The sequence below is a fragment of the Copadichromis virginalis genome, linkage group LG7 (assembly GCF_057382275.1).
Source record: "Copadichromis virginalis isolate Kocher_CV1m ecotype Utaka linkage group LG7, C_Virginalis_male_GT1.1, whole genome shotgun sequence".
NCBI classification, from domain to species: Eukaryota; Metazoa; Chordata; class Actinopteri; order Cichliformes; family Cichlidae; genus Copadichromis; species Copadichromis virginalis.
The window spans coordinates 10,096,297-10,110,838 of record NC_140624.1 but is presented as its reverse complement, the minus strand read 5'-3'; the positions used below and the strand labels follow the sequence as shown (position 1 = coordinate 10,110,838).

At 42.7% G+C, this 14,542-nt stretch overlaps 1 protein-coding gene across 8 annotated transcripts in view; it reads left to right on the top strand.

The window, feature by feature from the left end:
• The window catches only part of frmd4a (FERM domain containing 4A), a 99,240-nt gene that overhangs the window by 39,807 nt on the left and 44,891 nt on the right, over positions 1 to 14,542 (top strand). For 4 of the 8 annotated variants that reach the window (XM_085461624.1, XM_085461625.1, XM_085461623.1 and 1 more), the window contains exon 1: positions 1,888 to 2,295. The exons of 3 other annotated variants lie outside the window; for them this stretch is intronic. In XM_085461624.1, coding sequence (XP_085317750.1) covers positions 2,203 to 2,295 — 93 coding nt within the window. In that variant the 5' untranslated portion in view covers positions 1,888 to 2,202. Of the gene's footprint in view, positions 1 to 1,887; positions 2,296 to 9,279; positions 10,333 to 14,542 lie in introns of those variants that run through there. One more of the 8 variants, XM_085461632.1, reaches the window with a different exon arrangement.

Below are 14,542 nucleotides of genomic sequence, written 5' to 3'. Positions count from 1 at the left end.
TTTCTTTTTTTGCAAATGTATTAATAGCTGATGATTCACTTTGAGGACAGCGGGTGCTTGTGAAGCAAAGCTTGTCAGAATCTCCTAGCTTTTTCCTACAAATTTATGTTTTTGCTCTTTATCATGTACACAGGTTTATATTTCATGTATTTTGTTACCGAGCGCAAAGCCCGTTTGCTTTACTTTTTTATGTGCTTTATGTGCTTGTTGACTGAAATGGGTCATTGTGCAAGCAGCCCGAGGCATCAAGAATAGTAGCATGTTGTTTTTACTTGCCTTTATTTTTTTCTCCCTCCTGTCAAGAAGAGGGCTTATCACCTTTGTGGATTTGAGGAGTTTATTGCACATTTCAAGCAAAAAATAAATAAATAAAGAAGCAAATAAAAAAAGAAGAGAACAAAGGATCGCAAACCAAACTTTAAGTGCTCTATTAGAAGGGTGCATTTTCATCTCACTGTCAAGGGGATGTACAGTACAGGATTTTGTGCATTGTCTCCCCAATCAGCAGCAGAGCTTGAACTATGTCATCACGATGTGAATTAATGTCAAGGAAGCACACCACACAGAGTACCAGTCATATTGCAGAGAGGGAGAGAGAAATGAACCAAGTCATTTTGGTTCCTTATCTGTTAGACCTGGATGTCTGCACACCAAGTTTAAAAATAGCCCTCTGATATTTCTCATGTAGGCCATAGTCACTCACACACCGATGGAGGCCAGGGTGATGAATAAATAATGCTTTCTGGGGATTACCACTGCAGATGATTTCCTCCTGTATGCTTGGCTCTTGGCTTTAACACAATGTGTGGGGTATTTTTGTGTGTGTGTTTGTGTGTGTGTGACATATATAGTCTCGTGTAACGAAAGCTGTCAGAGATCCTCAATTAAAGAAATGATATGGGAGAAGGAAGAAGTTGGTTAGTTTGCTCATTTTAATCACTTTACTCTAAATTTTTGCTCTGTGATCCAGCATCAGTTCACCTCTTGACTGGGATGACCAAGCTAAATCTTACAGGTTTATATTTCCAGTGTTACTGGTTAGCAATGGTTACCTTGCCTTCTCGAGATGTGCGCAGCTGTGCATGTGTGCATGGATATGTGCATACCTAACAGCTTTGCATATGTGAGCGCGTGTCGATTCACTTTATTTAATCAGCTGACAGCTTAGTATTGATGTGCCGGAGTAAAAAAAGAGCACAGGAGTGAGTGATGATGTAGATATGACAAGGTGCAGCAGTAACTCTTGATTCCAATAGCTTTAATGGACATGTAAAGACCACAATGGTGGATACAGAGGACTGACTCAGCTGAATGAAGCCGCAGCTAGTCGCAGATCTCTACGGCTGCGGTTTTACCATGATAAAAGGTCTCCGCAAAGGCCAGATCGATACTCCAAACTGTCCACTGCTGTCACAGCTTTGTGGAAAAAACTCTGGCCAATTGCCACAGTTGCCCCCATATAGGCAAAGAACCGAGTGATAATATGATCAATATCTGCATGCATGAGCAACATGCATGCTGGTCTGTGAGGATGCATGCTAGTGAGTGTGTATGTATTCTTCCTTTGTGTTCTATTCCAGACAGTGCAGGGAGAGAAAGCTGGGATGTGGGATTTCGAAGATAATCTCCCTACCAGATGGCAAAACATCCCATATTCCTTTTGAGGTTCCCCACGTGATTCCCTGTAAGGGCTGTGTGGGTGGTGGGGGTATATATGCTCACACACAATAATTATTGAGTCATGTGACACAAGTGCGTATGCTAATAAGAGCTGTAACGTCACATTAATCCAGTGACCTGGTTAAGCCCCTGACTGAAGGAAGTGAGTATGTGAGGAAGGGAGGGGAAGCTGCCAAAGCTGGAGAGGGGAGAAGAGAGGAGAGACAAAGCACACTCCCTCTCCCTCCCATACACTCTTACACACTCATTCACCTCATGAGCGGCAGAGCGGAGTGTAACTGTGTGGAGCAGAATGGGAAGCCTTTTAACACAGAGGGAAACAGAAGCAGAGAGAGGCACATAGGACCCGTGTGGGACTTCTACAGCTACGCTCACATCACACTCTTCCTTCCCTCTAACACCGCCACGCGCAAGCTCGCGTGAACTACGGCTGTCAGGCTGGACGGGACAGCGAGGACACCCACTTCACACTCTCACACACATGCTCTCACACCCACAGACACGCGCACTCTGGAGCGTACTATGGTGGTTCAGGGAGCGGTGACGCCCGGGAGAACCCGCCGGCTGATGCTTAAGCTGCCGGTGGGGACTCTTCGAAGGAACAGTGCAGAGAGGGTAAGAGACAAGCTTCCCTCAGTTAACCTCTTTCACTTTTATCCCTCCTTCTTTGACTTTATGTCTGTTTGACAGTATTTTTTTAAGCATCTTTGTGTGTGTAAGTGGGATTTAAAAAAGGTTCTTGACTAATCCAAAGGACTATATTAGATTTGAGTTGGTGAAAGGCAAGTCAAGAGCAAAGCTTTTAATCTCTACAGTGGACAATAGTTCTCTGTGTTTCTCGTCCTGCCAGTCTGAGTCTGTCAATCTTTGTAGTTCTCAGCCTGTCTCTGTCACCGCTAATGCATTCGGCCGTCCTCGGCTTCAAGGTTACAGGGAAGTCTCATAGTGGGAGTGCAGCTCGTTTGCCTGTCACTGTCAGTGCAATTAAACTCGAGAGATGGGCTTTTATCAAGCAAAGCTTCAACTTCAGCCCAGTTTAAAGCGCTGAATCCTGTGCTGTCCCAGATCGTTTTGTTTTTTTCTTTAAACAGTACAGTTCAGCTCATCTGCAAGGCACCAGAAGCTTGTGTTTACGTGTTTGTGTGTGCGGTGGGTGGAGATTGGTGGCTGGAGATAATAGTTCCCAGCTACATGGAATGTGTGGTGCAAAGTTAACCCTTGTGTCAGTTGTAAAGACACGCTGTAACTTGCCATGTAATTCATGTCTTTTGGTGCTCAGCAAAGTTGTTTACTCCTAATTGTCATGTTTCTTTAAGAAATTAAAAAAAAAAAGGTTTGGAGCTGTGCTTTCATTCTGTGATGGGTGTCAGCGTTCTTTCATGCAGTGAATGCACTGGTATTAAGTGAATCACACTTAAGTACAGTGTGTGTTCAGGTGACGTGCGAACCGAAGATATAGAGCTTCCAGATTTGCATTCCAACAATCACAATCTGCTTGCATGATGATACTGAAAGGAATTTCATCTTTCTTTTCAGATCTCAGTCTACTCACTCGCTATGAGGTGACTTTGGTCTCATAAATGTGCCTCTTTGAGTGGCTGGGACTCCTAAATGCCACGAGGCCTTTGGAGAATCGCCACTTTCTTTGTGGTTCTTGCTTTCACTGAGCAGAGGATATACACCAGCACACGCAAGAAAACACGTGCTGTGCACATGCTATCATAAATTAGATGGAAAAGCTTTCGTTTTTATGAGCCTAAATATACACACCACCGCTGCATCATCACAGTACATAAAATGCAACCTGGTTTCTTTGTTGATGATAAGCTATACAGTTGAAGTGAAAGAGATCAGAGGCAGGAGCATGTCAGACACTATATTATAGCTATGATGCATTCAAGTTATCATCTTAAGACTCAGTTTGTGTTATTATGTGTTATTAATGCTGGTATTTAAGCTCCTGGGTGGATCGCTTCTGTCTGAATCTATCTGGCATTCGTAACAGTCCTTGATTGAAGGAAATTGAATATTCACTGCCCTTTTCAGAAATGTAATTGCTGCTTGATGATTGGCTGGAGCCACTAACAGACACCCTCGCTCAAATCACCTTAATTAACGGAGAAAAGCAGATTTTCACACACACTCTCTCTTGATTGAATTCCATTTATCTTCCTCCCATTTTTTTTCCTTAACACCAGCTGTGAGCAGACAGACTGAAGAGGGATTACTTGTTGTGGTTTACATAAACTCGGTCACATTTTTGTACTGCTGCACCGGAAAAAATCACTGGCTTGATGTGGGAGGCGGTGACTGCGTCACTTTTTATGAAAAATAGTAATGAGTCAAACAAAACAGGTAACACAGCGTTTAATATGTCAACAAAAATTATTTTAAATCACCAGACTGTCTGAGTAATTTATCTGTTAAGTGATGACAGGTGAACAAGCCGGTTTCTATGCGCGACGCTCTGTAAATGTTGACTGTCTGTTGGTTAATGACTTTTCCTCTCTCCGTGGTCTTACTGAGCCACTGAAATGATTTCACTTCTATTCACAGCTGCAGCTATGTCCTGCTCTGACTTGTCATGTTAGACAACTCATTCTACTCCATCTGTATCTTATACAACTACGTAAGATGGCTAGAGGGCTAAGAGAAAGAAATCTGCTTATAAGTATGTATATATGACCTGACTAAGCAAGTGAAAGGTTCTAGTGGAAATTTTATTACTGACAGCTTAAATATAGCTAAAGCATTTTACATACTTGGAACCTAGTTTTTCCATGTCCTTCAGCGTCTCCCATTTAAAAAGCACACGTTAATGGGTATGGATCCCCACTGGCTATACACTTTGCTCCAAACCATTCGGGAACTTACTTGAAATATATTTTAAAGCTTGATCCAAAAGGTGCGTTTTCACTTGCAAATTGCAGAGTGAAAACACACCTTTTCATCTGTGCCCTGTCACTAATCTAATGCAGATGAATCGTGTCACGTCACGTCTGCATCAGTAGCTTGTGATGGACGAGTGGCTAATTAGCTATCTTTGTTCCCAGTCAGTATCTATGACATATTAAAAAACAAAAAAAACATGCCTTGTTAACTGGACTTGATTGTGTTTCGGGTTTTTTCCATTTGTGTTACACGTTTTCTGCATCTTGTTGTCTGTCACATGCGATTGTTGCTTACAGGTCTTTTATATATGACGTCATCCTTCTTCTGCCTCTGTGCATTAGTGTGAAAATGGGACAGAAGTACTTATGGTATTGACACCATGATGTTGTGGTGAGAAATTGCACAGTTGGTGTTGACAGCTTTAAAAAACAGCTTCTTTGAGGGGATATTTTTCAGTTTAGATTACCTCTGTGAGCTGGCTGAATTAGGATTATCTTCCTGCCTTTGTTATCTTGCTATCATGTAAAGCTGCTCAGCTTTTATCTGTGAAATTAAGAACAAAGCCAAACCCAAACAAACAAAGAGGAGAGAGGGAGGACTGGCGGTTGTGCCTGTGCGAGTGTTTGTGTGCAATTTCTGATTTTAGGAGATTGAATCGGTCTCCGGGGAAACATGTTGTTGTCGGGAGCACTGCAGGGGAGTGAGGGCATGAAGGTGGGAGGGGGGGATCGCTGTCAAAGAAGGAGAAGTTCACACAAACACATATACACATGTTCAGAACAAACATTCATGAGCTAAACAGGAATCCAAACAGACAATAACTTGACAGCAGTTACCATTACAGGGCTGAAAGCTAGAAGCAGCCATGCAAGACTTAAGGCAGGAATACTAATCGATCCTTGTTACCTTTAAACATCCTGTCTGGACCAATCACAGAGAAGGTCAGGGCTGGATTCTGGCATTCTTGCTTCTCTTACTTGTTTCCCATCAGACTGATCTAATTGCCGGGACATTAGAGTCAGAATTCATTCAAGGACTTGAATAGTTGACATGGAAACCAAAGGGAAACACAACACCCAAAATATCTGTAATTTGTTTATCATTTCTCTGCGTGTTTGCTAAAAAGTCTGACTTTTGAGCTTCTTGCCCCTACAGCTCTCCTTTCCTTTGCTACAGTATTGATTTCCTGAGATCCCAACATGCCCCCAGGACTGTAGGTGAGAGAGCGGTGGTCAGTCAGTCCAATTAAAGAGACAAAGAGAAGGAGAAAGAGGCGAGAAAAAAAGAAAGAGGTGGGGATAACTAGAGCTAAAGGTTCGTGACGGCCCCTCTTGCACCACACCCTGCTCGGCATGAAAGGGGACCCCCTTTTCTCCCCAAGGCAGCTCAGAATGAAGAATGTTATTGAGCCACTGAAGAAAGGGGGGTTGAACGGGAGACTCCCACCCTCTTCTCCACCCTGTTTCTTTCATTACTCTGGGCTATGATTTTTTTTTTTTCATGTCTTTTATTGCCTGTCCAAAATCAACCCGCAGATAGACACATGGCGCAGCTGCATACAAGTTCAAAGTAAATCTGTACAGATCAAACAAGAGATGATCGCCTATGACTGTGAGTGAAGGCTGAGGACAGTAAGGCTGCTGATGATATGCTTTCTCTATGGAGACAGTCTGCTAGCGGGGTAGCTATGGTGAAAGTGGAGTCTTGTGTCCTTTGCCAAAACATTTCCAGTAGATGGATGGGATGTGTGTGTGTGTGTGTGTGTGTGTGTGTGTGTGTGTGTGTGTGTGTGTGTGTGTGTGTGTGTCAGTCAGTCTAACTATGTGTTCCCATCATTTGCCACATGCATGCAGAGCTCAGTAAGATTTCTTCATTATATCTGCTTCTCTATTCACAGAAATGACAATCATCTCAAGACAGAGAGAGTGGGGAAAAATTCAATTCAGGTTTATTTTTGTATTTTTTGTTACCTCAGGTCCTTTTTTACACCGAAAGATAAAGACATTTAACTGATATAGGAAGAAACACAATAATGTTCTTTAGGCAAGCACCGAAGAAAGACAAAGATGATCGTGGGCTGATGGGACAAAACTCCATCTCCCACAAAACAGGATGTGGAGACCCCTGAAATGTTCCTTAAATATCCCAGCACAATCTGTGCCCTTTGTTAGACAGAGATAGCACGTCTCAGTGAGAACCGAGGCATGTCTGTGACTCACTCATATGAAGGGGTTTATTCATAGTTTGCATGTGTGTGTGAGTCTGTGTGTGAATCATTGTACGGCATATTAAGAAATCTAGAGAGTTGAGGGGGGACAGGCATTTTCTTAAAGTGGCAGACTTTTTTTGGCAGTTGTTTGAATTGTGTGTGTGTGTGTGTGTGTGTGTGTGTGTGTGTGTGTGTGTGTGTGTGTGTGTGTGTGTGTGTGTGTGTGTGTGTGTGTGTGGGCGTGTGGGAGTAGCAAAGAGAGATGGAGCAGGAAAGGGTTAGAAAGCAGGAGAGAGTGGCAGGCTCTTGGTTTCCCGTGGGTGTGCTGCAGTAACATAGTAATCCTCATTAATATTTATCTGCCAGGCAAAGTGGAGACAATGATTAGCTTGAGAGAGATAGGTAGAAAGAGCGAGAGTGTATATGTGCGTGCATGTGCGTGAACACCCTTTAATGCATGTGTGTACAGTATTTAGAGCATATAATACATGAACTAGGTCAACTTCTATACTTAAGAGAGTATAAAAGTCCCAATACTTCAAAGGCTTATGTCATGTCATCACTGGGTGTTTTTCATTGCACAAATGCTCAGTAAACAATATTTTTATTTAATTTATTCCAAACACCCACAGGACTAGTGAAACTAAAGCTCACAGCATGCACTCTTTCACTCTCACAGACGCAGACATATAGAAGCTCATTGCATTCATCCGTCTCTCGGGCCAGATTACTTTATGTTATTGATTTTTCTGCTTGCACCTCTAATGTGATCACATTAAGCAAGACTGATCAGAATTGAATTCCTGGTTGGGTCTATATGGATGTGTCACTTACGAGCTCTGTTGCAATGACATCGATCTGTGTGTCTTTGTATGTTGGAAAAAAAAAAAAAGAAAAATCCAAAGCAATCTAGACCCATGCAAGTCACGTGTCGGGTTCAGTGTTGCATAAAGTGTTTCAACGTGTCAGTGTCAGGTGCACTTTTTGCTCTCCGGCGCACAGCTCGTTTAAGGTATTTGTGTGCCAGAGAGCCTCAGCTGAGAATCTGCTTGTGAATTTATAGTTTTGGTGACCCATTTCCCTCCACTCCTCTCTCTTTCACTCGCTCTTTCTGCCTTGCCTCCACTCTAGTGTAACACGCCTGAGTGGAAAATCAGAGAGCAGAAGGAAGACTGAGAGATATGAGAGACGAGAGATGAAAGAGGCCAAAAGAGATGGAGAAACAGGAGAAAGTAAAGAGGCCAGACATGTATACATGAGGAGCAGACAGATGATTTCCCCGTGTCTTGTGTAGATTTTCTCACTAGTTAACTGTCAATTCAATTTGTCCATCACGGTTCTGAATGTAAAAAAAGTCTCTTTTCCACTCCGTCTTCTTACTTCGTGGATAGCCGCCCAGCTGACACTGTTGGCCGTGTCTGTTTACATCACAGTGGCTGTCTGACCTTTCCCAGGATTCAGCAGGACACAGCAAACACATGGAATCATGGGAACAGCGCACACTCATACCCAGCCTCCCTCTTCTCTCCTCGCCGAAACAAATATTTACACCCCCTTGTAAGTTACGGTCACTGTGAGATGAGCGTCTCCAGTCAGTTTGGAAAATTCACACTGCACAAATACCACACATTCCTCATGAGTTTCTCAAGACACCACTGAGAGGACAACGTCAAACCCTGAGATAGAAGTATGGGAAATGATTGCTGTGGAAGCAGAGGTATTCTGGAGCTTATGGTTGGTGTAAATGTAAGCTGATTCTTAGAAGTTTACTTATGTTATGTTCTGAACCCGATGTACACCACAACAGCCTCCCACTCATATGTTTGTGGTTCCTTTAAGTCATACAATAATTTGTATGCACACAAAGTCTCACACACAAGCACACTATCTCAGCAGTACAGAAATGACCCTCGCATCAATAAGCCTCGCAATGAATCAGAGCGGGCTACGAAAGGCCATTTAATCCCCCCCCACATACACACAGTCAGATTGGTGGTTTGGTAGAAAAGGCAAAGAATTACTGTACTGTACAGAGTTATTGAATTTTTATATCGATCAAGTCTCTGAGGACAGACTGTGACGAAAGTAGGAAAAATGAAAGCATTTGGCTGTACAAAACCAGCAGACGTTATTTTTAAATAGCACAACTGCCATAAATAAAATTCTCTGTAACCAGTCGTGATCTGCAGGAGGCAAAAAAAAATGTGTGTGTTTGATTTTAGAGTTACTTTAACATTTCTATCAGACGTAACATAGTGAGCATTTCTCATACAAGCTGTAGTGTTTTAGTAGTGCTGTTAAGCCAGAATTTATAACAGACTGGCAAGGATTTACATACAGGCGCTGCTTGCTTGGCAGAGATTATATATGGGGTTTGTATTGCCTCCATGTGGCCATTTTTGCAAATGGATGTATGCAAGCAAGTGTAAGATTCATTGTGGATTTCTGACTCAAATAAACAACTTAGTTTGACGTAATGAATTATATTCAGTCTTTTTTTTTTCACAAGATAATGAGTTGGCGAAGACTAGCAGACGGTTGGAGCAGGCATCATTTTTCTTTTTTCAAAGCTTAGATAGGTCAGACCAGGATACTCCAGCCTGGGAAAACTGGCTTGGGGGAAAAATATGTCCTTTTTTAAAAACATTCTGGCAAAAATCCAAGTGACCAGATGTCAGTGTTACTGTGATTCATTCTACTGTATCGTGCTTGCAGTTATGCTTGTATATAATGTGTGCCAGTCTTCTTTTCCTTCAAAAACATATACTTAGTGTTCAGTCTGAACAGGTGTTTGAAAGGAATGGACTTACCACAGAAACATACCTCTTTCCTTGAAAACCGAGACAGTGAGAGAGAAAGTGAGAGGACTGGTTTCCCTCAGTGTGTGCTGCAGTATTCGAGTGCATATCGCTTTAAAAACAACCTCCAGTCGGGTAGACTAAGAGACCGGCTGCATTTCCTAAGTGGGAATGTTTGTGTTTGTGACGCTGAGAGCAACGGACAGAGGGTGCTTTGCTTCAGTGGGAAGAAAAGGGACAGGAAGAGAGGAGGACCAGGAGAGAAGGAGTCAGCAGGGAACACTAGCTGTGTGGGACTGGGGCAGAAGGACTAGCAGGGTTTGACCTTGAGGAGGCATCACTCCAGTGAATCCCAGAGAAGCAAGTGGCCCTAGAGGGACAAGAGAGGAGACAGACACTGGGGTTAACCTGTCTCTCTCAGGCTTACCTCTACAAATGACTCATGTATTATCTACTGGATCTAAGTGGCATCAAGAGGACAATAAAGGCTAATCATACCATCTCATTGCCACTACCTGTGGATGTCCCTTTGATATAAACTCATATTGCTGTGTATTCGTCTGGTGGCAAAGTAGTTAGTTAGGGATGGAGGCTGTCTTGTTGGGTTTAGATGAGGTGGTCTGTACTCGACAGGGCTTGCTATGGACTCTCACCTCCACAGCCATCCGGCGGATTCGCGTGCATGCCAGGAACCTTCCTGGGCCTCTGCATCTATTGCACACACACAGGTGTGTTTCAAGGCCGCTTTATCAGGTAGGATTCACCTCCAATACACATAAAACGTAAACATTTAAAAAAGAAAGAAAGAAAAAGAAAGAAAGAAAGAAAGAAAGAAAGAAAGAAAGAAAGAAAGAAAGAAAAATATATATCAGATAGATTTCTATGCACAATCATCTCAGTAAGCATTTTGCACTACATTTTATCCCAAATAATTGTGCACCTGTTAAGACATACTTGCGTTTACATGCTGCCCTCCCGTGTAATAAGGAGCTGTTATTAATGAAGGATTCTGCACTTGTGCGTCAAGGGCTTGAGGCAGAAGAAGAAAGACAAGTAGGGAACAGATGATGTACTCTAGGGCCAGGTATGTCCTGACAAAGGCTGGAGCCAGAGACAGGGCAGGGTTAAACTTGACTGATTTTTTTCATTAAGCTTGAAGGACAGAACTGGGTTGGATGTCATGGCTATGTTCCTGCTAGGTTTATGTACTGAATAGAACTTTTTTTCACTTAGCCGTTCCTGTGTATAGTGTTCTTTTGTTTTTGTTGTGCTCGGCATACACAACAGGAAGTTACGTTGCCAAGGTCAGTATTAAAGAGGTGGTAACTAAGCTGTTAAGCTGGTAAGTGTTTCTATGGGCATCTAAAAGGGGGATGCTTGCACACAAAAACACACACATAGAGGCTATTTTGTAAGCTGTTTGGTCTCTCTGTCTCCTTTGCCTCACATTTCACTCCCTGCTAACTTTGTGTTCTCTAAATGTGTCAATTTGCTTTAATAATGCAAGCCCTTTCTCTAGTCTGCATTATTTTATTTGTGTAAAAGCAGCAGCTTCTTTTGTGCCTTGTGCCTGTCTAGCTGTGATTCAGCAAAAAGCTTGATCAGTATTCACGTCACCATGTCTGAATTGATGCACAGGGCTTTCATGGACCCATTAGTATTCCCCAAGCATCTCACCTGGCCTGTATGCAGCTGGTACCACCAGGACAAACCCAACAGACTCACCAGGCCTGTAGCTAAATGATAAGAAGCACACTGCATAGCAAAAATTCATCAGCGCATACATGCATACGAAGATAAACATACACAGCATGCGCGTTTTCCTGCCTTTTTTCTCCGATTCCCTTTTTATTCTCAAGAGGAGAATAATCTGGATTGTTATTCTAACTTTTGTCTTCAAATGCGGTTTTATGTAGCTTCTCGGTTTAAGCATCCTAAGGGAGGGTAACACAATCAGAGGAAGCTGAAACAAGGCCTCCCTAAGTCTAACCCATCCTTAACAACCCCATCCTGGTCCACACTAAGGCACCTTTCAGGAGGGGCTCTTTTAATGCTCCCTAAACATCCTCTGGAGAAGTCCTTTCAACAATATTTCCCCTGGCCTGGAAAAGTGGTACAGTCCAAGGTGGAGCAGTTAATAGCGGTGGGAGTTTCAATAGCAGAGAAGGAGGGGTCAGTGTGTCAGACTGTGGGATGGGGATATCCCTGGCTCACTGCCGCCCTGCCTGGCTTCCTCTATTACTGTTAATGAGATACCCAGCCTCACACAACTGGCACACACACAATAGGAGAGAGAGGGGAAAAGAAAGAAAGAGAGCCGGAATGATAGACACAGACAAGGCCTTAACTTCTACCAACCTGTTTTCACTTTCTACACTTCTTTTCCATCTTTTTTTTCTTCTCTTGAACTGGAAAACATTTCCAGTTGTGGCTCTAACCTGTCCCAGGACCATGCCGTGCCTTGTTTTATTCTCAAACTTTCTTTTTAAAAATTTGTTCCTACTTAAAATTCGACTGCTTTTCCTTTCAGCTCTTTCTCCCTGCAGTCATTTCAACTGTGACCAGTGAAGGCTTGCATCACCAGCAGTCCAGTATGCTCAATCCATTTGGGAATACTGTGCGTCAAGGTGATGATTTCGCACCAACGTCGCTCTGCGTGTTGTGCGGATCATCGCCCCGTTCGATGGAGCCGTAGCGCTGCATTAACCAGCAGACGGCATTTATGAAATGTTGTTTGCTCACACAGACGTACACTTATTTCTCTTGTGAGCTGTGTGTTCACACTTCCATACATCAGGCTGAGTAATATTGACTCAACAGCCTCCAGTCACACTTTTTCCTCTGGTGATGCGACCCCTTAAACAGGGTTAGTACCAACAGGGCAGCGCTCGGCTGTGCTGCGTTACACAGTGTCTCAGGGTATTTGTTTGTCATTTCTCGTGCTGCTTCCAATTTGCATCAATTTCAGCTGTTCACATCGTGCCTTTTCTTTTTTTCATTTATATCCTACCAACCCCCTTCTTATCATCCCACCCCATCCCGAAGGCAGGATATCCTGCGCAGGGAAGACGCAACAGTAAAGACTATAGCAAACGCAGGTGGTCGGACTTCCCCTGAGCTGCAAGATTTGTTGTTTTGTTTCTTGTTTTGTTTTTTTCTTTTAATCAACCTGTAGTCAGTGTAATACAACTCACAAAAATTACTCCAAGCCATCATTTTATTCATAACAACCTGAAGTGACTTGTTTAGCAAGCGTGTTCGGCATCCCCGTGGAGCTTTTTAGACTTGACAAGATAAACATCCTAGATAGACTCAGTTTGCTTCCTGTTACAGCTCTTGCTAATAACAATGCTGACAGGAAACTGGTTCTCCTACATGACAAATAAACTTTGATCCAAGCTGTTTCCTAGCAACACAATACCACTGAAACATTTTATGCATATTTAAGATTGCACGCATAAGGTATATTCGTTGTAACTCTTATGGTGCATTAGCTCGTAGGCTCTCCTCATATTTTACACTGAAATCCAAGCCAGTTTACTCCCACCAAACTCATCTGGTGCCGTTTCCTGTGAGAAAATGTATTGGATGTATTCCTTTCCCACTGAGTGGTCCCAGTACTTTATGATACGAACCAGAGACGCAGCAACGGCACCCTAAGATATAGGATACACAATCCTTCTTCTGTCTTAGACTTGGTTCATTTGTATCTGTCCAGTTACTGCTTTTGTTTGTGGACTTTTGGCTCTCAGTCAAAGTACAGTGTTGGGAAGAATCCACTGTGATTGCCAGCAGCTCCCCTGAATTAGGTCACAATTGTAATCAGCCTACTTTGTGAAGTCTCTCTTACGCTCATGTTCAATTTATCATCAATTTGTAAAGTGTTCTACTGAAACAGATGTCGGTAAATAACCTTATGACAGGCAGGCAAATGTCCAGAATCCGAAATCTCTGTGTCCTTGCTTATTCCCAACGTTATCCCATTTTCCAGCCAAGTAATTATTGGATAGAGGATGAGGTTAAACTTGTGACTTCCTGCTGAAGAATTCTGATCGCTAGGGCTGTCTGGCAGCAGTCTTTGTTCTCATTGCCAAAGTCAGGATCTGTATGTGAGAAAATCTTTTCCCACAACCGGCAGAAAGGGTTCGTGGATGGGAAGGCCAGAATCGACATTGTACCAAAGTTTTCCAGTACTTTGTTTATTTACTTGTAATTTTCTAATTTGTTGGCAACTAGCTGGAGGTGTGTTTGTGTTTGATATCCCTACATCGACGCACACACATGCACACACAAATACCCCTCTGTAGATTGTGTTGGTGGTTCAAGCCGTTTACAGTGTATCCCTGGGGATTAGGACTTATTTGCATAGATCGTCTGGAAAACATTTCCACTGCTCCATTCCCAGGTTTATCAAATACCCAGTGTGTGAGTGTAAATGGATGTGTGAAAGAGGAAGAGGAAAAAGCGGAGGAGAGCGAAGCTTGTCGTTGTTTGATCATGTTTGAAGCAAGGAAAATTCTTCTGAACTGATTCATCAGGAGTTGAACTCTAAGTTATAATTTCACTCTGTAAATCATAATTCACGATCAAAGACTGAATCGTTGTCCACATTTTGTTGCTTTAAAGTTGTTTGATGAGGCTTCTTATGATCTGCAACCCTGTTACATGTTAAATATTTAAAGCACAACACCCTTCTCCAATTTAATTCTCCATGTGCAATATTATCATTTAGCAGCTATCAACCGTGCCAGACTATAATTTCTCCGGTGATGTAAAAATATATCAGAGTCCTTCACAGGATGGCCTCTCACTTTTAATTAATTACAGGCACATGCATGGGCGCACACTGACATCTTCACACATGCTGTACAGTATTAGAAGGGCTAATCTGATTTCTCTGGTTTAAGGCACGATATTGGATATGAACAGGATGGTAGTCATACTTTTTTTAAAGGAAAACCAT